This window comes from Echinops telfairi, unplaced genomic scaffold, assembly GCF_000313985.2.
Source record: "Echinops telfairi isolate 266 unplaced genomic scaffold, ASM31398v2 ScPeMD7_7469;HRSCAF=8507_0, whole genome shotgun sequence".
Lineage (NCBI taxonomy): Eukaryota > Metazoa > Chordata > Mammalia > Afrosoricida > Tenrecidae > Echinops > Echinops telfairi.
In genome coordinates, this window is record NW_022111372.1 from 94,995,222 (window position 1) to 95,021,590 (window position 26,369).

General features: G+C 41.0%; 1 protein-coding gene across 1 annotated transcript in view; it reads right to left on the reverse strand.

The window, feature by feature from the left end:
• LOC123521047 (protocadherin alpha-C2) overlaps window positions 1–26,369 on the reverse strand; it is a 75,425-nt gene that overhangs the window by 16,709 nt on the left and 32,347 nt on the right. The window contains exons 3-4 of the mRNA XM_045284737.1: window positions 25,457–25,515; window positions 22,643–22,731 (exon numbers count right to left, since the gene is read on the reverse strand). Coding sequence (XP_045140672.1) covers window positions 22,643–22,731; window positions 25,457–25,515 — 148 coding nt within the window. The remainder of the gene's footprint in view (window positions 1–22,642; window positions 22,732–25,456; window positions 25,516–26,369) is intronic.

The following is a 26,369-nucleotide window of genomic DNA, read 5'->3' on the forward strand; positions in this document are numbered from 1 at the left end:
CACCCTGGGGCCAGAATAATTAAATGGTGCTCAGCTACCACTACCCACCATCTGACCAGGATCAAAATAAAAGTCCTATTGTGAGAGGGAAAGCAAAAATGTAGAACAGCGTTTAAAAACTGAAAAAAGACCAGACTTACTAATTTCATAGACACTAGAAGAACCTGTGGACTTCGAACTCTCTTCAAGCCTGGAATTTTAAATCACAGGCTTTAAGAAGTGAGTAGCAACACCAGGGAGGGAGGTATTTCATACAACCATACAGACATTTGTCCAGTCTTTGTCCAAGAGCAAAGCTCAGGAGGCAGGAAAGAAGGAAGGATGAACAAAGGGACTCGGAGAAGAGGGTAGGGTATCGTTACACGGAGGGTATGGCAACCAATGTCAGGAAACAACATGTGGATAAATTGTGGAATGGAAAGACGATTTGCTCTGTAAACTTTTACCCAAACTACAATGAAACAGACACATGTACAAGAATGTGGCTTACACGAAAAAATTCATATAGATAGGCAACTGATAGCTAAATTATAATAGAGGTATACAATGTAGTATTAGGCCCTCAGTAAAGAAGGATGAGGTGGTTCTGTATACACAGACTTGGAAAGGTATTTATGACATATTGTTAAACTTTAAAAGGATGCCGCATACAATTGCATAATATTATTTCAGTGTGATTTTTGAAAACATTTTTTGAATAGTCACGGAAAAAATTAATATACCAAGTATGAGTCTAAAAATAATTTGAATGAAATTAATAGTGGCTGTCTCACTGAAGGGAGTAGAATTGGGGTAAATCTTATCTTTGATGGCAAATCACTATACTATTTAAAGTTTACATCAGCAATGCAATTGCATACTTTTCTATAATGCAATGCTTTAAATGCATCTCATCTCAACCCCACTGCCATCAACTGATTCTGACTCATGGTGACCCTGGAGGAGTGGAGAAAACTGCCTGTGGGTTAAAGCCTTATAACTCTTTACTGGAGTAGAAAGCCCCATCTTTCTCTCGAGGAATGGCTGGTGGTTTTGAACTGCTGACCTTGTAGTTAGCAGCCCACTACCTAAAGATTATGCCGCCAGGGCTCCTATCTTTAAAAAAAAAGTCTAGGCAAGACATTTTAAATTACTGATAGTGGCTATTTCTGGGAAACATGATTAGACATAGGGAGTGAGGCACTATTCATTTTATTTTCACCCTGAACAGATTTAATTTGCTATGGTGCTATTTGTCTTTTTATAATCAAAAGAGAAATAAAGGGAATGCTAGCTCAAGCACTACTTGCTTAACCCACTCCATAGTTCATTGTGTGACCAAAAAGAGCCAGAGCAAAGTACCATTGCCTCGGACGGCCTGGAACCCAGGACCAGTTACATAACTTGAGAGGCACAGTGAAAAATGAAAAGGCAAGACCTCTTGCTAAAACCTTGTTTAAATCTCTTGTTAAAAAATTGTTAAGAACTTCAAGACAGCACAACCAAGCAGGGCCTTTCCGGGTGCAGGGCTCTCTTTGATACACAGCTGTACACCCAGGAACTCAGCCTTGCCTGAACCCCAGGGTCAGTTGTGAGGGTCCTGCGTCAGCACCACAACTTCACTATGAAATCTTCCCATAAGACTTTATAATTTCACCGACAGTAAGGACTTCTGAGTTTGGTTGAGTTTTCAAACATTTCTTCTCTACCCCACCCTCACTTCTTACAAGCTGTGCTTCCTAACGGTTGGCAGCATTCCCAGGCTCTGTGTTGCTGTGTCACTTCTCAGCCTTAAGCAACCATTTCCAGACAAGCAGTGATATCCCTGCATCTAGATTATAAAATGGAGGTGCTATCAGACTGCTTGGTAGAAGGATGGTAAGAAAATGAGCGTCTTTTAGGAAGATTCGCTCCACTACCACTGTCCCTCCCCTCTATGTACTCCAAGACCATTCCATTTAACCCAGCAAAATTTGTCAGAATGTAATACTATGTGCCAGACACTGAGCTAAGTGCTAGGAGTAGGAACTTGAGCAATAATAGTCATTATTGAGCGCCTACTATGAGCTAAGCACTGTACTAAGCATTTTACATACATGCTCTCATTTTATCTTTCCAACAGCCATGGCCTTTCCTCTTTTGCACATTAATACACTTGAAGCATAAGTTGAACAAGTATTAAGTGGTTCAAAGCACTGTACAAAGCCACCTGGCCTCCCTTAAGAAGTTCAAAAAAGGCAAAATTTAAACAGACCTTTCTTTCACTCTCTGCATTCTCTCAGACAGATTACAAGGTCATCAGAATTCCCTAAGAATATTTTCAAAATCATCCTTTGAAAAAGCATGCTTCATACACCTCCCTTTTTGATCCATATATCTGAGACATGATATTTGGTTTGAGAAGACAGAAACATCAAGTTGGTTAACTCATTACCTCTTGACTTCTTAAAAGTTGATTTCTGAAGACTCAATAGAATTAAGGGACCTGAATAGTATTTGCTTAAAAACAAACAAATCAACTGGTGGCTCTCTATGGCCAACAAAAGATACCACAGGATTTTCAGCAGAATATTTATGATCCTACAAAAACCTGACTCCAGCCTATTTTTCTGATTCTGTTCTCCATTCCACCCAACTCATTCAACTGTACTCATCTATTCATCTGGATTATACACTTCCTTTAAAAAAAAAGTATTTTGCTTATGTTGTTCCATTTATCTGAAAAAGGCTCTCCCTTAAATCCTATTTGACATCCTGTAATTCCTGGTACTAAATGTCATTTATTCTGTGACTTGGTTCCCTAAGCACCACTTCTCTCTTCTAGACTCCCACAGCATCAGTATTCAGGTTAAGAGAGGGTTTGGGCCCTTGGAAAACAACGGAAGGAGGGGGTTGCTATCACAGTTATCTAGTGATACTTTAACAGAAATGTCACAAGTAGATAGCTGTAATAAATGGAAATTAATTTCTCACACTTTAAAAGTCTGAAATCAAGTTGAAGGCTTTCTGTCTGTTCTGGGGGAGTGTTCTTGCCATTCCCAGAGCAAGGCCCTGGGTCCAAAGGATGTCCTCCACTTCAGAGTTTTTACTTTTTAATAGTAGTAGGTCCTGCTTTTCTCTGCTCTTTGTTTAATCTCCTTTATATCTTAGAAGAGTTTAAATCAAGATAAACCTAATCCTGTAGATTATGCCCCACCTCATTAACACAACTGCCACTAATCCTGCATCCTTAACATCATGGCGGTTAAGATTTACAACAGAAAGATAATTGAATCAGATCCAAAAAATGGAGGGCAATCACACAATCTGAGACTCACGTCCTAGCTAAAGGAAGACTTCGTTTCTGGAAGGGGCGTCACTCAGTGTCTTGGACTTCACGGAGATGGCATGCTTTACAGATGGAAGGACTGGCAACTCTACGAAGAACAAGTCTATCCACGCAGTCTCCAGCGGCATGTGCTCACTCCGTGCCTCTGTGTCACATTGTGGTCATTCTCACAATGTCTCAAACCTTTTAATAATGCTAGTGTGCACTTACTAATCTGCAGTGTGGTGTAAACATATAACTTTTAAAAATTGTTTCATTAGGGGCTCTACAACTCTTGTAAGCATAACTTTTATATTCATTGGAAGACCAAAAATTTTATGTGGCTCACTTTACTGCAATATTCTCATTATCGTAGCCCTCAGAATTGAATCCAAAATATCTCTAAGGGATGCCTGTATCCATATTACATGACATTGTAATATGTGTGTCTTATTTCTTTACATTTCTATTTTACCCTTCGATTATGAGTGCAAGGCTGTGTTATATTTAGTATTATAGCCTCGGTATCTAGGACAGTACCTAGGACTCACTCATCGCCATTGACTTGATTCCAACTGATAGTATAACAATCCTATAGGACAGAGTAGAACTGCCTTTGGGGGTTTACCAAATTTTAAATCTTTACTAGAGTAGACAATCACATCTTTCTCCCACAGAGTGATTATGGGTTCAAACAGCTGACCTTACGGTAAGCAGCAGCTCAGTGCATAGCCCACTCTGCCACCAGTACTCCTAGAGCCTAGGAAAGTGTTTCATAAATGTTTATTAATGATTAGAACATTCTAACCTAGTTCTATATTCAAGTTATCTTAGTTAGCTGTTGTTGCTATACAAAAAAATCACCTTAGGTGGATAGCTATGATGAACAGAAATTTATTTTCTCATATTTTTGGAAGCTACACACAAATCAGAGTCTTAGCTGATTCTTTTTGTGGCATCTTCCCACTTTCTGCCAGTACTCCCTGGCATTCCTTCACTGCTCATACTGTGTCCTCCCTTGTAGGTCTACCCTGCTCTTTCCATAAGGCACCACCCAGAAAAGGGTAGGCTTAGGGTCCACAGTTCTGGTATGACCTCATTAAGGTAACAGAAACCTCCTGGTCTCAAACAGGGTCCTATTGAAAGGTAAAGGGTTCGAACGTCAACATATCCTTTTGGAGGACACAATTCAACCCCAAACAAAAGGCAATCTAGGAAAGAATCTCTGAGCAATATTCTTTCTTTTCTTTTTAGAAGAAAACTAGATTTTATGTCAAGACTAGCCCCCTTCCAGCACCATGGCTGATTAGTGTTCCCTCTATCCCAATTTCTCACATTATATGTATGCTTATTTCTTCTAACAATAAAAATATATAAATCACAGTGAGTACATGAAAGGAGAACAGTATAATTTCTTTCATTTTTGACTCCTTATCAGTCACACACAATGGCTGAACAAGTTAGAGGGGTCCTTTTGACTTCCAGCACAGTCCAGATTGCAATTAACCCTTGTTGGGCCCTTGGAACAGTCACAGCACACAACAAGCAATACGACTGAGATACAAGGCTGGCTCAAACAATCATGACTGCCATTTAGCTCACAACTCACAGGAAGAGCAGCAATCTCTCTACAGTGGAATCCAGTTAGACTTGCTAGATCTCAGATCCTATCTTAAGCCTGCTAGATCAGAATCTGAAGTTCTTTCTTTCTTTGTGTTTGACAGAAAGAAAGGAGAGGGTGAGAGGAGAAAGAGGAAGAGTCTCTATGCAAATGTGTGTGCCACTGAGAGCATGACTAAACGAACGCCAATTTTAAAAGAGAATGCTAGTGTTTGTAACTGATGGTGGAGTTCTAGGATTTGCTTGGGAATTGTTTTTTGTGTGCCCTTTCCTATTGTTGGTTTTAAGTGTTTTTGAGTTTATTTCAACTCCTAGTGAGCCCAGGTGACCGAGTACAACTACCCCACATGGTGTTCTGTGCTGTGTCGGCATGGGAACATATGGCCATGTCTTTCTCCAAGGAGCCCCAGGAACCCTTCCCTGTCCATGAGCAGCAGAGCACCAAAACAGCAGCTCGCCCTGCAGAAAGGCCAGTGCTTCCAAGCAGCCACGCCACACGAAAAAGATGTGGCAGTCCGCTTCCATACAATTCACAGCCTGGGAAACCCTGGGGGGCAGTTCTCCTCTGCCCTGTGGGGTCCTCTAAGCTGGGATCAACTTCATAGTGCCCTGCAAATCACAACCTTTTAGAAGGCTAGTACCTGGTGGAAAACTTGTAACTCTGAGTGAGAAAGCTGAAAGAAGAAATTATAAAACTTTATAACAGAGTCTGCTGAGGCTGCTAAGAACCAACTTACCTCCATGTTTGCCTCCTGAACCCACCCCAAGGCTGACCCTGTAAAATGTTCTATACAAACCGGAAAGAACGTGGTCAAAAACCAGCGAATCGTGGACAGGGAAGACCACAGAAGACTCAGTGAACCACAAACCACGATGATCGAAAATGACTACCTGGAGCTCTCGTGATGCTGATCGATCAAGAAGGCCTCAGCCTGTATCTTTCACCCTAAAGGGGTCAAACTCAGTCCTCATTTCTGTACAGTATATAATGGCACTGGTCCCTCAGTTCTGGGCTGAGGCACTGCTCTGCCTCAGTCTCTCTGCACCCAGGCGAGAAATAAACTTTGCTATTTGCAACCCACTTGGCCTCGGGACTGAACTGAGTCTCTTCTCTCATCCTTACACAGATTTGTATATCTAGTTACTCAGATTTAGAGACCATACCAAAGAGATCATGCTCCCTTGCAAAAATTTCCCAAATGTAAATATTTATGATTGGAGTCTTTTAAATCTACTAGAGGGACTTTGATGCAACACTGATCACAGACTAACCAGAGGCCCTCTGCAGGGGCAGTGAGTTATTTAATATGACTTTTTCAGCCAAAGTCTCGGGAACTGGCATCGAGTTGATTCCAACTCATAGCAAACCTATAATAAAGGGTAGGACTGCTCCCATGGGTTTCTGAGACTATAACTCTTTACAGGAGTAGAAAGCCTCATATTTCGCATGAGAAGCAGCTTGTGGTTTCAAACTGTTGACATTGCAGTATATAGTCTCTGCAACTCCCACCAAATAACCTTTTCCTTCAAGAGTCTGAATAATATAATGTGGGAGAAGACATAATTAGAAAAGGTAGCTGAAAAGTAGAGAGTATTTTAAGAGACAGAGAAATAAAGTAGATGGTCCTCTGGAGAGGGAACAATCCCCCTGACTGTAGGCTACAGGGATAATAATTGGATTGACATCTCGTAGTATAAGGAGCATACAAGGAATGCTGATTATATATAGATAGATATATAGCTTAAAGCACAAGTAAATTCTGTCCTATTCAGAAAGTCTGAGCAAATAAGTTTGTTGTTAAAAGTCCAAGAATGTTTACCAGCTTGAGCTTATTTCCACCAACGAACCAATTCTGTATCTATAATTATTGATATTTGATATATATAATATATTATATATGTATACATATACACAAAGGCAGCTATAATTAGAGGTCTGGAGTATATTGTTTGGAATTTGACAGACAAGAAATACAACTCTAATACTAATAAACTCTCTTTCTTCCTGTTCTTTCCTAAAAGGTACTTTTTCATACCATAGCCTTCTGTAGAAATTCCTCTTCAATCTGACTTCAACAGCTCTGTGTCCTGTTTCTATATAAACATAGCTTATCTTTAATTGAGTGCCTGTGGAACCTGTACGCAGACCAAGAGGAGGCCATTCAAACATAACAAGGGGATACAAGGGTGTGTCCTCTTACCATACTTAATCGGCCTGTATTCTGAGCAAATAATCCAAGAAACTAGAATGTATGAAGCATCATGATTTGGAGGAAGGCTCATTAACAACCTGTGATATGCAAGTGAAATAACCTTGTTTGCTGAAAGCCAAGAGGATTTGAAGCAGTTTCTGGTGAAAATCAATGACTACAGCCTTCAGTATGGGTTACAATTCGATGTAAAGGAAATACAAATCCTCACAACTGGAACAATAGCCAACATCATGATAAATGGCAAAAAGATGGATGTTGTCAAGGATTTCATTTTACTTGGCTCTATAACCAATGCTCATGGAGGTAGCAGTCAAGAAATCAACAATGTACTACCCTGGTCGATTCGGCTTCATAAGATCTCTTTAAAGCATTAAAAGGGCAAAGATGTCTTACTGAAAATTAGGGTGCCCCTGACCCAAGTCAGAGCATTTTCAGTAGCTTCCTATCAAAGCAAAGGATGGACAAGGGATGAGGAAGACTGCAGAACCGATGTGCTTGTGGTTAGCAAGCCAACCGGTAGCCCACCACACCACAAGAATCGGGCTAGAATTGAAGTATTTAAGTGGTGATGTTGGTAAAAATATTGAAAGTACCATGAACTTCCAGAGAAGGCACAGCCAAAATGCTCCTTAGAAGCGAGGACGGTGAACTTAGGGCATGTTATCAGGCGGGATCAGCCCTGGATACGAGCATCATGCTTAGCCCAGTAAGGGGTCAGTGAAGAAGAGGAAGGCCCTCCACGAGAGGGAAGGAGGCAGTGGCTGCAGCGATGGCCTCACGTAACAATGGTGATGACGGTGCAGGGCCAGGCAGCGTCTGGTTCTGTTGGACCTGCCGGCCGGATGAGTTGGTGCCAACTCAAGGGCCCCTAACAACCGCCACCATAGCACGGTTTTATTGCGCTTGACCTTACTCCCTTTTTGAGATTAGTTTTTCCACAAATTGAAGGTTTGTGGCAATCCCCTATTAAGCCAGTCTATTGGCACCAGTGTTTCAACAGCACGCGTTCACTTCATGTCCCCGTCACATTCTGATAGTTCCACAGGATTTCAATCTTTTTCAAAGTGCGATGACAGACTTGGTAGATTGTGGTATGTCATAAACTGGGGGGTGGGAGGGGAAGTATAACTCACGTTTTTGCAATACTCAGTGGTCTGGGACTGAACCCACAATACTTCCGAGGTCGGCCTGTATGGGTGTAAGTGTGCTGTCAGATTCAGGACGGCTATCTCCCATCCTTTACCTAGGACACCCTTGGAGACAGACCATCCCAGGGAGGCCTGCTGCGGAGGCAGCTTTTGGCAGCACTGAGATAAACATAGAAAGGCATCAGCCCCTCCTCTTCATACTGCAGGTAAAGAAAGCCTAAATGCTAAGGCACAGAGGTCTCCTCTCCAATCCACACGCTAACTTCCAGGCATCTGGCAATGAGCTGTCTTAGAGACCTTCCCTAGAGGCCCACTCGCTGTCCAGTGCTGACCTGAATCTGTTTCTCTAGATTAAGCAGTGACCTTTTCAACTGCCTCTGTGAAGATGAGCTTCTTCCAGTTCCTTCAGAATTGGGGCTAAGTGTCTCTGAAAGCAGTTGCCCTTAAAGACTATCGCTATCATTGGGAACAGGCTTTCATGTCCGGTTTACTGACATCAGGGCGGTTCAGGGCAAGGTGTGCTGGAACTGCCAAAGGCTTAAATGAATTACAAGCTATAACTATGCCTCTGCTTTCAACCTAGGTCATAGCCTAGCGATCTTTCCCACAAATGAACTGCGCCCTCTCTCCCCTCCTCTCCCTCCCTCCAAACCTCTCAAACTCATAGATCATCACTCAAGTCGCAGAGTTGGGGACACCCCCTCCTTGGCCTTTTATGGCACCTGATCACCCTAACATAAACTTAAATCTCTCTTTTGTCAAAGAGCTTAAAAATTCCCTACAAAGGATGGCTTATAGGAAAAGATAGAAGGCAATTTGGAAACTTTCTGTCCTGTGCAACACTCTGAAACAAGCAAAGGATAATGTGCATAAGACATATTCAAAAGTTGTTTCTCATGATGAAGTTTACAGGGTGGGTGCAGCCTATTGCTCCCGTGGAGTTGGCATGCTAAATGGATCAACGGTAGCCAAAGGAACAATCCTGACTGTGCATTCCATGAACGAGCCAGCCTTTCTGCATCTGCGCGATGGGAAGGACACTGCAGTCTAAGGGATCCTTTCTTCATGACACTTCTAAACTGTATGCCCAGGAACACACATGGCACTTAAGTGTGCAGGGAATTGGCTAGTTTTCAGAAGACAATCTGTTTTGAGCCACTGTTATGGAAGTTCTTTTATTATGTATCATGGCCCTGACCATACTCTGCCCTGCGCTGTCAGTCCTAGAACAGGTGCAGGGGGGAATCAGAACGGTGCAAGCAATACAGGGAAGTGACTATTTCAGAATCTGTTAAATCTAATTTACTAAATTGTTTAATTTCAGGAAAGCAATTCTTCATTCTGTCTTTTATTTACACAACCCTTGAAAACAAAGCTGCAGAATTGTCCTCCAAGTAAGGCATGAAGAGAGTCATGGAGGAAGCCAACAGACTTAAGCTTTACGGCTTCTCCTGGGTGCTCACTCGCTGCCATTGACAGGGCGGCACTGCCCCTGTGAGTTTCTGAGACTGTCACTGTGTATGGGAACAGAAAGCTCCATCTTTCTCCCTCGGAGCAGAGGGTGGTTTCATACCGTGAACCTAGGAGATGTCAGCTCAATGGGTAACCACTCGGCCACCAGGGCTCCACCTTTAGAGGATGCTAAGACCCCTCTTCCACAACATTCTGCTTCCTTTCTCCATACCAGTCCAACACATACAATTTGTGTGTGTGTGTGTGTGTGTGTGTGTGTGTGTCTTATGAGCTACACAGAGAATCCTGAGCACACACAATGAGCTCCACATCCATGGAAAGTGTTTCTTACAAGGATCCACTTTTCTCCTCTAGAAACGACTAAACCAAACTGACCCCCTTGGGCTGTAAGTCAGAAGGTGAGCGTGAAGGGTACTGACAGGAGGGAGTTGCCCCACTCAGGGATCCCTGAGCTCATTCTTTTTCCTAATAAGGATATGCACCCGCCTCCCTGGCTTGTCATTACCATGACAGTGGAAGAAGTTGAGGGTGAGCAGGTTAATGGAACAGCGTGCTTTCTAAATTCTCCAACAGGCCGTGAGGCTGCAGTCACTCATGAAGTAGGAAAATTCCATGTTGGCAGTGTACCTGAATGAATTCCCAAAACTCAAGGATCATAGTTTCTTTTTCGGGAGAAGCCAGAGATGGAGTCACCATAGAGTTTCTCCATGGGGAACTGATTTTGTCTGAGAGGCAGGAATCCCTAAGACAAACAAGAGCATGCCCTCTAGGACAAGGGCGTGTAAACTGTCCATTTCCATAGAGGAAAGAAGTTTAGCAAAGTAGGGAAAAAGGAGGCACTTGGAAAACAAACAAAACCCTCTGTAAGCAGAATCTCCCCTCAGACACTGCTCAGAGCAGTGCAGGCCTACATTCCTGAGTTGAAGGATACACTCATTCCTTGAAAACATCACAAAAATAACTACTACTTACTAAGCCCTTGGGAACCCTGGTGGTGCTATGGGGTAAATTGCAAGGGCGTTGGTTCAAACCCCCCTGGTGCTCTGAGGGAGAAACACGAGGCCTCTGTGAAGATTTACTATTTCAGAAATGCTACATCATGTAATCGTGAAGAGGAATCCGCTCAATGGCAATGGCACCAAGCACTTAGTGTTTTTCAAACACAGTCATATGTGCACACTCTCATTTAATTTATGCCATAACCCTATAGCGTATAAACTTTTATTATCTCCATTTTATTTTTAAGCGTTTTACTTATTTCTCCATTATATAGAATCAAAACTTAGAACCTAGGAATGAGACAAGTTAAGTAACAGTCCCAGGGACATGCAAGTAGGGAATGACAGAGCTGTAATTCAAAGGTGAGGGCATCTGATTCCAGAGGAGGAGGTCTTAATCATGACCACTCTGAGATGAGAAAATGACCCTTCAGGCTTACGAGACTCATATTTGCATGGCTTCTGAGTGTGGTAGTCACCTAATCTGGTGTCAATTTAAGGATTAAGAGTGGAGGGGTGGAGTCTAGGCTGTCAATCCAGAGATAGCCAATGAGACTTTTGTGTGGACATGGCCTTCTCCTGAGAATTCTGGAAGCAGAAGACACCTCTCTCTCTGCTACTCCCTGGGAGACATTGCAGAAGACAAGCCACATAGACACAACCAGACCTCAGAAGCTGGAGAAGCCACAGAGAGACCCCTGCCAGCACTGAGATGCTTACAACACCACTGGACCCAAAGACTTTCTACCCATTGGCTTGTGATTGTCCTGCATTTGGCTTCATTGCATGTGTTTCGTGAGTCTGAAGAGGACTTTATAGATTGGTATCGGACATATGGGCTAATATCAGATTTATGGCCTTGGACTGGACTGGGTTGGGGTGTTTTCTCAATGTTCAATTCCTCTTGTATATAAACCTCTCCCTTATATACATATGTGTGTCCTTGGATTTGTTTCTCTAGTCTACCCAGACTAACACACTGAACCTATAAAGATGTCAGATAATCTCAGTAATATATTGACTCTAGTTTTCTCGAACTTTAGAGTACATCAGGATCACATGGAGGGATTGTTCAAAGACAGGTTACTGGGTCCCTCACCCTGACAATTGGTAGTTCAGTGAGTCTAGGGTAGAACTAGTTATATTTTGTGATCCACTGCTGTAGTCACTTTAAACTAATGTTCTCTAACTGTGCTTCATTGTAGTAAGCTGCCTCACTTATTTTTAATTATTATTCTTTCACTGTTTAGTTCTAAATCCCCAGGGTCTTGCTTGACATGATATGCTATCTTTGGAAGTGCTATATGCTTGAAATTCCCTTAGCTTTTTAAAAAATAGGGGACACTATATATACTAAAAATAATCCATAGGTGCCTTAGGTAATTTTTGAAAACTCCATGATATGTAGACAAAAGGCCTGACAGAACCAGCAATAGAAAGTAAAACTGGCCTGCCTGCCTCCCATCTCCCATCCGGATCTCACAGGCCAGACGAGTTCCTGACAGGTTGACTCAATCTTTGTTATAGATTCCCCTGAGGAACATAAGAGGACATTCTTGAAATCACTTCACAGCATCCACTTTAAGAAATATAAAGCAGTTTTTTTATGGATTGAATTGTGTCACCACCATGCCAAAAAAAAGTGTTGTAAAATCTAACCCCATACCTATGAACAAGGTTGAGTATAAGGTGGACTGCCAGGAACAAACAGATGTGCCCTGGAAGAAGACATGGCCGGCTTGATTTTAAGTACTCTAGACATGCTATTAGGAAAGACCAGTCCATTAGCAAGGTCTAGAACAACAGCATCTTGGTGATGTGGAGAGTCAATGAAGAAGAGGAAGACCTGCCGTGAGATAAACTGACACAGTAGCTACAAGAATGGGCTCAAACATATCAATGGTTGTGAGGGTGCCACAGGACCAGACAGTATTTCATTCTGTTATGCATAGGCTGGCGAGGAGTTGAAACCAACTGGAGGGAATTTAACAGCAATATCTATGGATATAGTCCATGGGTATGTTGAAGGACGGCCTTCGATAGGCATAAGACACAACCTTGCTTGCTGAAAGTGAGGAGAACTTGAAACATGTGCTGATGAAGATCAAGGATTGCAGTCTTCAGTATGGACTGCAACTCACTGTAAAGAAGACCAAAATCTTCGCAACTGGACCAGTAGGTAACATCAGAGTAAGTGGAATAAAGATTGAAGAAGCAGCAGTCAAGAAATCATTGGGTAAATCTGCTGCACAAGACCTCTTTAGAGTATTAAACAGTAAGAAAGAATGTTACTTTGAAGACTAAGGTGCATCTGATCCAAGCCATGTATTTTCAATCGTCTTCTATGCATGTGAAAGTTGGACATCAAAAAAGGAAAAATCAATGCATTTGAGTTGTGGTGGAGAAGAATATTGAAAGTACCATGAACTGTCAAAAGAACAAATAAATCTGTTTTGAAAGAAGTATGGCCAAAATGCTCTTTAGAGGCAAGGATGGTGAAACTTCATCTTACATACTTTGGATATGTTGTCAAGAGAGACCAGTCCCTTGGTAAAGCAGAGGGGCAGCAAAAAGGAGGAAGACCAAGGAATTGATTGATAACAGTGGCTGCAACAATGGGTTTCAACCAGTGTTTCGTTCTGTTGAGCATTGAGTCACTGTGGGTCACCAGTTTTCTTTGTTATGTGAAAGATGTCATATCAGTGCTTGGTGTGCTTACACCACTCACTTTTGAGATATAAAAGAAGCAGATTAGAGACAAGAGCTAAGAGAAGATACACACCACATGAAGATCACCAACAAATACAACCAATTCTTTTACTACGGCCACTGTGTCATTAATGTCAATTCTATTTCCATCTTCTTTTGCTGCTCCCTGCATCCATCAATATTATGCCCAAAGAATCCTCCAAGATTATAATTCACGACTTGAAGATTTTCTTCAGTTCTTTCATCTTGAGATACGGTGAGCACATAGTTCCTTTTTGATTTTCTAAGTCCAGATCTTTGCATAGTTTGTTACAATGCTTAACTTCATCTTCTGAGGCTGCCTTTGAAATTTACTGTTCAGTTCTTTCACCTCATCGTTACTTCTAGTTGCTTTAGCTACTCTATGTTCAAGAGCAAGTTTTAGAGTCTCGTTTGATACCCACTGTGGTCTTTTATTTCACTGCTGTCTCTTTAGTGACCTCTTGTTTTCTTCAATATGATACTCTTGGTGCCATCCCAGAACTCATCTGGCCTTTACTTATTGTTGACTCCATCAATCTGTTCTTGAGATGGCCTTTAAATCCAGATGGAATACACTCCACATTTTATTTTGGCTCTCATGGATTTATTTCTATTTTCCTCAACTCCAACCTGAACTTAAATTTGAGCAACTGATGGTTTATTTCACAGTCAGCTCCTGGCCTTATTTTGGCTGATAATAATTAGCTTACCCATCTTCCCTTCACACAGTTGTAGTTAATTTGATGTCTGTGTATTCTATTTAGTGGACCCACATGTATAGTCACCCACAAATACATGTTCAAACATGTATTTGTATGAAAAATCTAAATGTATGAAGTCATTGATTTTGCAAAATTCTATTATTCCAGCTCTAGTTTTGTTCCTCTCACCACCATCTTTTCCAACCACGGATCCTTCCCCTTTAATTCCAACTTTCATATTCTAACTTGATGGCCCAATTATTAATGAATGTATTCAGTTGTTTTTCTCATTTTGAGTCACATCCCATTAGCAAATGAAGGTCCTGAAAGTTTTATTCCAGCCAAGTCATTAATTTCAGCTCTCCTTTGAGGATGTACCTCTTCCTAAGTCATAAGTTGAGGGCCTTTCAACCTGAGGAGTCATCTTCTGACACTATAATGGAAAATGTCCTGCTGCTATTGATAAGGTTTAAGTGTCTAATCCCTGAGAAGTGGACCTCCTTTTCTTATTCCTAGTCTGTTACCAGTTTAGGAGCTCCAGTGAAACCTGCTCACCATTGGTGACCCTGCTGATATTTGAAACGCTGGTGGCACAGCAGCCAGCATCACAGCAACGCATAAGCCACCGCAGTCCAGCAAACTCACAGACAGATGGTGACTCATCGCAATGGAACCAATGAGAAGCAGACGATATTTGAGACTGGAAACAACCATGTTTTCTGGAGCACTATTCTTTTCCACAAATAATAACCCCTTCTCTCACCCTATTTCCAGGTAGCCAGCTGGGGAAAATGAACTGTTTGGATGTCAGGATGATTCAGTCTCAGAGAGCGTGTATCAGGACCCAGAGATGAGAACTACTGAATTCTGACTTATTTCAATGAAGGCTATACAACAGATTGGCAAAAGAAAAATAAATCTGGAAAAAATTAATAAGGAAATTTGATATTACTATGTTCAGTTTTTCTCTTTTATTTCTCATGAAAACCCAATGAGTATTATTACTAATAGACCCAAATTATATATGAATCCATTAAGAAAATAAGTTTAAGCAAATTTTCTATGTTTACTCAGCAAGCAAATTGAAATTAGATTCTAACTCAGATATATCTGACTGCAACTTATAGTCCTAACTTTTATGCCATATTCCATACAAACAGTATAAAACATTTTAAATCCTAAAACCCAATGAAACCAAAAAGACCTGGCAGAGGGCAGAGAGAATCCCCTTTACTTCATGTCATCTGTGCAGAACTATATTGAAAAGTGTGGCTGGGCCACTGAGTTAGTTAATTGTGCCAGCCTGGCTGATAATCACATGTGGGGCTGGTTGAAAGGCGGAGGGATAAATGGGTGGTGAAGCCTCACCTTTCTAGTTCTCGGGTCTCTTGTTTTGTGATGGTTGCACTGGGTGCAGCTGCCTTAGCAGTTCCCTGCTTCAGCTTGCAAGATTGACTTCCTACAAGACATCCCCAAGGAGAAGCTGCATGGACCTATCCCGATGCAGCCCTGGGTGCTGGAGCAGCCGTGTGGAGACCCCTGCTAGTGCTGAGATGCTTGTTCGTTCACTGACACAGCTTTCCTCCTGCAGTCGGCATCATTGCCTCTGTTTTGTGAGGTGAAGGACTTTGTGGACTGGTGTTGGGTATGGGTTAATGTTGGACTTGTGGGCTTGGGCAGCATTGGGTTGGGATGTTTTCGTGATGCACATTTTCTTTGCATAACTCTCTTATACATGAGTTGCTGTGGATTTGTTTCTGCAAAGTACCTAGACTAATACAGCCACCCATGGAGTAATTGGAAGATATGGATTCTGTCCAGCTTTCCCATAGCTAAGAGACCATGACTCATAAGTCAGCAACCAGGCATAATACCAAGACTGGAGAACAGAGAAGAAGGGAGGGAAATGATCTGTCTGTCCTAATATCCTTTTGCCCTAATATCCTGAATTTGAAGGAGAGACACGGGCCAAAGGTGGATGAACTATCAATGAAAGATTCTTATTTCATAGTTTTACAGGAATATACACCAATTACAATTGCCCATATGCAGACTCAAGTTGAAGTTGAAGAAAATTAAGACGAGTCCAGGAAAGTCAAAGTACAACCTTGATAATATCGTACCTGAATTTAGAGATTATGTTTTAAAAAAACATGTTTGAACACTAATGAGAATAGATGAGTTGTAGGATGACACCAAGAACATCATATATGAAGAAAGAAAAAAGTCATTCGAAGTGTGATATGTTTTTCTGGTTTTTGGCATATGAAACCCAGGATTGATGAACCTATAGGAACAGCTAGTAGAATAAGAGTTTTTTATTAAAAGGGAGACGAAGTCAAAGAGTCCTGAAAGCAAAAGAATGTTTGGAAAATGGTTGTGGTAGCAATTGTACAATGCTGCCTGACAGGACTGAACTATGGAATGATCTGATATGTGTATTAATAATAAATTTAAAAAATAAAAGTATTAAAGAGCAACAGAAGGACAGGAAACAGAGAAAAGACTCAATGGATGCCAAAAGAGGCTCACACTTACTCTTGACTGCAGAGTAGCTAAAGTAAAAGGAAGAAATGATAAGGTAAAAGAGCCGAATAGATTATTTCAAAGGGTGGTTTGAAAAGACAAAGTAAAGTATTAAAATAAAAACTAAAAGGGAAAAACATGCTCATCATATTTCAAGCTGAAAGAACTGAAGAAAAATGCAAGCCTTGAGTTGTAATAGTGAAACATTCTATGAACAAAATACTGAACACAAAGAAAGCATCACAAGAAGATGGAAGAAATACCGCCACTACACCAAAAAGAATCGGCCAATTCTCCACCATTTAAGGAGGTAACATATGATCAGAACCCAATGGTATTGAAGGAAGAAGCTCAAGGTACACTGAAACCAATGACCAAAAAATAAGGCTCCAGGAATTAATGGAATGCCAATTGAGATGCTTTGACAAAGAGATGAAACAATGGAAGCATGCATGTGTCTATGTCAAGAAATTCGGAAGACAGCTAGCTGACTGGAAGAGATCTATATTTGTACCCATTCCAAAGAAAGGTCATCCAACAGAATGTGGAAATTAGCAAATAATATCATTAATATCACAGAAAAGTCAAAGTTTTCTTAAGATAATTTTAAAATGGTTGCAGCAGTATTTCAACAGAGAACTGACAGGTTCTCAAGACAGGACCTGAAAAGGACATGGAACCACAGATGTCGTTGCTGATGACAGATGAACTTGGCAGAAAGCAGAGAATACTAGAAAGATGTTTAACTGTGTTTATTGACTATGCAAAGGCATTCAACTTTATGCATAATGTGGTATTTACACAATTTCATGTCAACTTGATAAAAGAATGAAGGGGTGGAGTTTAGGTTGACCTGTCAATCAGGCCACAGCCTAATGATCCTCCTTGTGGCCTTCTCATGAGGATACTGGGAACTTCCTCGTTCTTGATTCTGCTATCAGAAGAGGTGGGCCACACTCTGCTTCACCTTCCTGTTGAGGAGTCACGTGGAGCCCTGTGCTGTGCCCAGATACTTCCACTGGCATTGGATCCACAGACTTCAACCACTGGCCTGTGATCTTCCTGCATTTGGCATGTGCTGCATGAGTCTGAAGAAGAATCATGGGCTAATATTGGACTTATGGAATAATATAGAACTTATGGACTTGATCTGAACTGGACGGGGATGCTTTAGTGATGCATAATCACTTCTTGATATAAAGTTCTGACTTATTCATATGTGAATGTCTCTGGATTTGTTTCTCTAGGCAACCCAGCCTAACACAGATTATCACAAATTAAGGATAATACTGTACATAATGGTAAATCCAGAGCACAATTTGTGCTGGTGGGAACCTATACATAGACCAAGAGGCAACTACTGGAACAGGATAAAAGGATACTATATGGTTTAAAATCAGGAAAGGTATGTAACAGGGTTGTATCTTTTTACCACACTCATTCAATGCTGAGCAAATAATCCAAGAAGCTGAAGTATATGAAGAAGAATGGGGAGCCTGGTTTGGAGGTAAATTCATTAACCTTGTGTATGCAGATAATAGAACCTTGCTTGCTGAAATTGAAGAGGACTTAAAGCACTTTCTGTTGAAGATCAAAGACTACAGCTGGGCATAAAGAAAACAAAAGACCTTACAACTGGACCGATAAGCACATCACGAGCAATGGAGAAAAGGCTGAACATGTCAAGGACTTCATTTTACTTGGGTCCACAATCAATGCGCATAGAAGCAACAATTAAGTAATCAAACAACATATTGCACTGGGAAAATATGCTGCATAAGACCTCTTTAAAGTGTTCAAAAGCAAAGGTGGCACTTTAAGGACTAAGATTTACCTGACCCAAGCCAGGGTACTTTCAATTACCTTATATGCATGTGAAAGTTGGGAAATAAATAAGGAAAGCTGAAGAAAAATTATGTATTTGGATTATGCTGGAACAAACAAATCTGTCCTAGAAGTTCAGCCACCCTACTCCTTAAAATGAGGATAGCGAAACATGGTATCAGGAGGAACCAATCTCTTGTGAAGGACATCATGTTTAGTGTAATGCAGTGTATTCTTTAATATGGCTCTTCTTTGTTACTTCCACTAAATGAATTTCATTTTCTTGGTGGACTAGCTATGGTGGGGGGTGTGGGGCAGTGAAAAACTGATGGATTTTATGATTCAACTGTTAGTTACTGTTAACAAAGTTAACTGTGATTGTCTTCCTACTTGATATAAAATCAGCCATCTCATATGATCGCTGAAGACAAATTGGTGCATAAGCAAATGTGGTGAAGAAAGCTGATGGTGCCCGGCTATCAAAAGATATAGTGTCTGCAGTCTTAAAGGCTTGAAGGTAAACAAGCAGCCATCTAGCTGAGAAGAAACAAAGCCCACATGGAAGAAGCACACCAGCCTGTGTGATCACGAGGTATCAAAGGAATGAGGTATCAGGCATCAAAGAACAAAAAAATCATATCATTGTGAATGAGGGGGAGTGCAGAGTAGAGACCCAAAGCCCATCTGTAGGCAACTGGACATCCCCTTACAGAAGGGTCACAGGGAGGAGACAAGCCAGTCAGGGTGCAGTGTAGCAATGATGAAACATACAACTTTCCTCTAGTTCCTAAATGCTTCCTCCCCACCCACTATCATGATCCCAATTCTACCTTACAAATCTGGCTAGACCAGAGGATGTACACTGGTACAGATAGGAACTGGAAACACAGGGAATCCAGGACGGATGATCCCTTCAGGACCAGTGGTGAGAGTGGCAATACTGGGAGGATGGAGGGAGGGTGGGTGGGAAAGGGGGAACCGATTACAAGAATCTACATATAACCTCCTCTCTGGGGACAGACAACAGAAAAGTGGGTGAAGGGAGACGTCAGACAGTGTAAGATATGACAAAAATAATAATTTATAAATTATCAAGAGTTCATGAGGGACGGAGGAGCAGGGAGGGAGGGGGGAAATGAGGAGCTGATGCCAGGGGCTTACATGGAGAGCAAATGTTTTGAGAATGATGAGGGTAGCGAATGTACAAATGTGCTTTATACAATTGATGTATGTATGGATTGTGATAAGGGTTGTATGAACCCCCAATAAAATGATTAAAAAAAACCCAAACCGCCATCTCAGAATCAGGAAGGGGGAATCTTACTACCAGCAAGAGAGAAGAGCCAGGAGTGGAGTACATCCTTTGGACTCCAAGATCCCTCCTTGAACTTCCCTGAACCAGGAGATGGCTTTGACATCAAAGGAGCAGCAGAAGAGCAGCAACAACAGAAACAGGAGCCAGAGCATGAGACAGAGTGGTGGACTTCCCAGCCCACAGAGTGGGGGAAACTGAGTGCTTTGGGCCAGGAAGCTTGCTTGTAATGGGGTGCCTCTGGCACTTAATGGGAAAAACTGAGTTTGCTGACCATAGAGTTGGAGCTGAGCGCTTTCCGGAGGTTTATAGCAGAGGGGCATGCCCTTTGGGTACTTACTGTATCCCTAAAAGACTTGTAACATTGCCGGAGGAGGGCAGAGGCCAGGTTATAAGATTAAGGAACAGAAAGAAGTCTGCCTGTGGGCATGACCCAGAAGAAACTGCCCTGACTGAACAACTGCATGCTGAACATTTCTCATCTGAACTGTAACCTGTTAACTTTCCTAGTAAACTCCATAATTAGGAGCATTGTTTGTGAACGTTGTGTTCCAATGCATTATCACCCAGAAGCAGAGCACTGTGGGAGGAACGGTTGGTGTCAGAACAGGGATGGAGGGTGGAGGCATGTCTGATTTCTGCCTTGTGGCAATTACTCTTAGGAGTCAAAGGAAGTCAGATGTTACGCCATAGTAAAGGAGAGGAAGTCCCATCATGAGATGGATTGACACAGTGGCTAAAACAATGGGCTCAGCATAGCGATGTTTGTAGGGATGACACAGGACTGGGCAGTGTTTCATTCTATTGTGCATACGGTGGCTATGAGTCAGAACTAACTTGATGGCACATAATAACAACAAATGCCAACCATCATCATTAGCGAGAGTGGGAAAATGCACCAAAAATTGGTTCTTGTCTCAATAGATTCACTTGAAATAAAGCTAAGATGACAAACACTAAGTGAAAGTCTATGTAAGCCAAAAATCAAGCCCAACTCACTGCCATCAAGTCGATGCTGACTCAGAGTGACCCCCTGTGGGTTTCTGCGACTGTAACTGTGTACAGGAGTAGAAAGCTTAGTCTGGTTCCCTCGAAGCTGCTGGTGGTTTTGAACTAGCGACCATGCAGATTACAGCCCAACTCCTAACTGTTAGGCCACCAAGGCATGATTTAACATAACTGCTCTGATTCGATAGTCCTCACCTTTCCAAATGCCTCTCCATGCTGCAACACTTTGGCAGTCTAAACTCACATCCTCCTCCAGCCTTCTTCTTTACCCCATTATTGGCATTGGGTTGCGTATTTGTCAATGAACTATTTTATGTTCCTACCCTTGCCATCTGGCAATATTCGCTCTCTGATGAATTGCTCTAACTTGTGCTTTTTTAACAAATGTGACTTTTAGTTGAACAGTACATCATTCGTAAATAGTAAATGCTGACTGATTAAATCAACAAAAGCCCGCGAAGTTGGCAGCAAAAGGAGGATGGGATGAGTTTCAGATACCCATGAAACTTGGAGAGCCAAGCATTTGAAAGGCATCTGGTTATTTGGGGGAAGAACTTCTTACACACATACCTTGTCTCTTCATTATTTGTTTATGTTTAAATTTGTTGATGCACTTGGAATTATAGCTAGATATACATGAGTTTGAATCCTACCTCTACTACTTAATAAACTGAGTTCTTAATTTTGTGCCTCTATGTTTTCCTATCTAAAATAGATAAAATAAATCCCTTGCAAGACTGTCATGAGGAATAAATGAGACCATGTATTCCATGTATGAGAATGTATGTAATGTGCTTGACATGCTGTCTAGGCAGATTGTGGCTCAAGAGATATTAACTGTGGTCATCATCTTCATGTTCTATTCATGGAGGATTGTTGTAGACATCACATTTGGTCTCTGCCCAGCCTATGATTATCCACTTTGTGAAAACTACCACCAACATCCATAGGTACGGACACCAAAGCCATATGTATTTAAGCTATATTTTGTTATGTGACACTGCCTTAGCCTTTGAACCAGAATGAAGAAACTACAGCATTGAGAATTTAACCAATTTCCCCATGTTCACCAAACCATTGGATTCCTGATCTAACTTGGCAGGTAGTCTTTCCTGAAATTTTAAACTGGGAATTGCTTCCCACTGGTCCTCTGAACTAAGAAACTATTAAGTAGGTACCTCTGGCAATGTGAATGCCCAGGCAGTAAAAGTTAGTCTGCAGTAGGAGATGGATGTGCAGAGAGAAGATGTTTTTATTTCGAGTTAAAGAGAGTAACGACTTGTTTTCAGTAACTTTCCACTTCAAGAGAAACCCCATTCTCATCTGTCTATATGACTAGCTAGCTAGCCAGCTAGCTCTATTTCTATTTTTGTCTTCATCCAGAAGATCTTCAATACCAGTAGCATCTCTGTGTATAAGCCCACCAGAGCTTCTCTGTATACTTTGGATAGCCTAGGTAATAAAATAAACTTGATTATTTTTAAAAACAACTCTCTTTACATACACTTATACACTTAAGTGATCTGGTTTCAATTCTTGAAAGACATGTTGAAAATAAAAATAATTACATTTAAAAAATCTTTGTAACAACAAAAACAATAACAAAGAGTCACCAGGGCAATTAATGTACAAATGTGCTTTACACAATTAATTGATGTATGTATGGATTGTGATAAGAGTTGTATGAGCCCCTAATAAAATGATTTTTAAAAAAGAGTCACCAACATTTCTGATTTTACAAAATCAGGTGATCTGATCACTTTCCCAAACTGAAGCAAGAATGGAAGAGCTAGGGTTCCTTACCTGGTGTTGCACTGGATACTGTTGGCCACTGTTGATCAGACCCTCCTGGACCAGCCCGTAGAATGCCAGCCTCCTCCAGATGTACAGAGCTGAGTAAACATATAGATCCAGGTAACAGTTACATCATGAATGCCTTTCCAGCTCTCCTTATACCCTCAGAACTTGCATCTATGGTGGCAGAGCTGTCGCTACCACAATCTGACCACGTTTGAATGGAAGCAATTACTGCTGAATTACCTTGCATGCACTGCAGTATTGCTGACTTACTGACTGGCTGCTAGACTATTCAGGCAGTGAACATGGTTTATCTACATGGCAATTTTGGTTTTCATTAATGCCATGTGGTAGTCTTTAATTCTAGCACAAAGCCCAACAAAGAACTAATGGCATATTAATCTCTTAATGCTGAGTAAGCAAGGAACATTTGTTCTCAAAAGCCAATGCCTCTTTTTGCAGGCTACCTTGTCCTGCATTCTCCACAACAAAGAGGAGAATATACTAAAATTACTTTCTGCTAAGTCCAGTGTTATTCTAGATTGACTACTCAATTAATTCTTAAACTTATTTTCTGTTTTAATATTTTTACATCTTTTGTGGATAGAAAACTGGCTGGGTGATAGATCTATAAGCTCTATATTCTCTCTTTGACTCCAAACAACATATGTAGTGGAAATTTACTTATTGAATTCTGCCCTGTCACTACCCTTCGTCTATACCCTAACCACTTCTCCTTTTTTATAATTTTAATATTTGGAAAATATTAATATTTTCAAGTGTTCTTTAATTCCACCAGCAAATTATACTGGTTCAGTCAGTTCATATGAAAGATACAACCATCCTGGAATCCATTCAGTTTAAAGTAGCATTTTCAAAAGGACATAATGTAGAAGCCTGGAAAAGTCAAGTCCGTGTGTGGAAAATAAAATTAGCATTATTTAAGTCACAACTCTAATGTATTTTATATTGTGAGGAAGAAGTGACATGTTAGTATTTTATTTTTATCTCACTTCTTATCCTTTTTAAATCTTATAGTATCTTAATTTAAGATTGAATAGACTCACACTTAGCTCTTTAATTTTAAAATACAAACAGGAAGTCATATATTTTATCATTTTAAATATGCATATTATGAGGTGACCAGACATCCTGCTTTTGGCAGGACAGTCCCGATTTTTAACAATTTTTCCCCACATCCCGCGGCATTTTTAAAAAGTCCCGATTTTTGGAAAGAATGCACAACAAGCTAGGGTATACAGTTTTCGGCTGCCATGTGGCTATTTCGCCAGGATATGAGTTTTATCAATGGTGTCCCGCTTTACCAATGTTAAAATCTGGTCACCTTAGCATATTACCTACTTTAAATATAGTTTTAGGGTATATCTCATAGCTTTGGTAGTTGCCAACCAAAGTTCTCACTTTACGTCCTTCACCTGGGACACAAAGAGCTAGTATTATAAATTGTGCTTTTATCTGTTGTACAGTTTCATCAATAGCTCATCTCTATGTGAGGGTTTCTGGGGTCTAAAATTATGGCCTAGGTTCCAATGCGACACATCACTAGAACCAACTAACTCCCCATCTTTCGGCCATCACTGATTGTTTCTGGTTCAGAAATAGCACCCAAGTAATGGTTTGTGCTCAATTTGTAATGCTTCAGAGTCGTTCATTTGTTTTAATCTAATTCAATTTTAATGGGCCTAAATTAATTTTTCTTCACCAACTCAACACACATTTTATAAGGTCTCCCTATAGAAACATATCTAATTTGGTGATTATTTCCTTAACCACTTCTCAGATATTTCTGACATTTGAAGTTTACTATTAAATTAAATCCTTTTTCAGGTAGCAATCATTTGTTTTCTGACTCTCCCTATTTGGTTTCCAAAGATATTCACAAATAATGAAATTTTGATTAGGCCCTGTAGCATGGATATAATATCAGTTCTGGGGATGATGGTAGTTAATCAATTACTGTCAAAAAGACAAAGTAGAGAAGGCAAAATTCTATTTAATCTGAGTCTTAGAGTAATGCTTTTGCTTTATGTTAAGCTATATTTGAGCTCTACCAAACCACATCCACTGCTCTTGAGTTGATTGTAACTCGCAGCATCCCTACAGCACAGAACAGAACTGCCTCTTTGGGTTTCAGAGACTTTAAATCTTTACAGAAGCAGACAGCCACGACTTTCTCCCATGAGATAACTGGTGGGAGTAACTTGTGGCTAGCCGCTCACTGTGTAACCCACTCCACTGTGAGCTCTGGACATCAAAAATAGCCCTTCACGTGCTAAGCTCATGCCTTTGTGGAAATGAGATGGCAAAGATATTAAGAAATGAAATGCCTATCAAGTGCTAAAAAAGAATTATGCCCATATGTTGTGGATAATAAAATATAACTGTCAATGTGTGATTGAACTCCAAGGTGAGCAACATGTACATAGTACAATTATATCTGATTCCCAAACATCAATAGTAATTGATATTTTTGAGAGAAAGTGTAGACAGAGAAAGGGTACCGGAAGTTGGGATCACTTCCTGACAGAAATTTTGATGAGGAAAAGAATGCAGCAGCCTTCTCTGTGATCTTTCAGGAACTCTTCTTTGCCAGCACTTGATACAAATTTGGCACTGACCTCTTCCAATGTTTCAAGGAAGAGAAAGACATGGAGAGAAGTGAAAATAATTGCATTCTCCTGGCAAAGCATCTAAATCTTTTCACTTTTGACAGCTGCTTCCGGCCTGTGGAGGCATATTTTATCTGAGCCACACAAAGTGACAGCTCCCTCTGAGTGACAGAAAGGGGGGGATACATACCTGTGCATTCCTGCTCTCAGGGAGGCAGAATAACGCCAGTCAGGGTTGGGCTGTCGGGGCTGCAAAAGCACAAATAGAGTTCAATGTTAATAGAGCCACACATCATGTTCTCTCATGATACTGCTAGGTGATTAGTTGTTTTCTTCTTTAAATATTTCCATGTGCCTAAAAGTATTGAATGAGCCGTTTCATGTGCAACTCTATGATCATATATATATCACATTTAGGAGAAACTAAATTAGCTCATCAGGCTCCTTGCACAGACTAAAGGTCACAGCAAGCCAGGCTTTGCTTGGAACGAGTCAGAAACTAGGTTCTCAAGACATTAGAGGAAGGGCAGTCTGTTTTGAGACGGAGGAGCTCTCACTGCTCTTGCCCTCAAATGTCCCCTTATGGGTACATTTCCAATTCAGTCTTCCAGTTACAACAGAAGGTAGCACTATCCATGGTCGGCTGGGCTGCTGGGACCGCAGAGGACTTTGCAGACTACAGCATGTTTGACCCAGGATATGCCCGGTCAGAACACCAGCATCTGAGAATCCTCTCTTGTGCTGATTGAAGAGGAATACTAGAAACAGAAAAACAACCCACTACAGAATTTGACCTTGTTTTGCTACCCAGTTCTTTTCAAAAATCTGTACTTGTTCCCTGCTCCTCCCTGAGAGCTTTTCCTCCTTGCTCCATTACTGTTAATAAGCGCAGAGGTGTTATTGGTATAGTGGTGAGCATAGCTGCCTTCCAGGCAGTTGGCGCAGGTTTGATTCCTGGCCAATGCGATTTGCTTTTGGGAACTGATCACAATGATCGACATATAACCCCCTCCCAGGGGGACGAACAACAGAAAAGTGGGTGAAGGGAGACAGTGGTCAGTGTAAGACATGAAAAAAAAAGTTATAAATTATCAAAGGTTCAT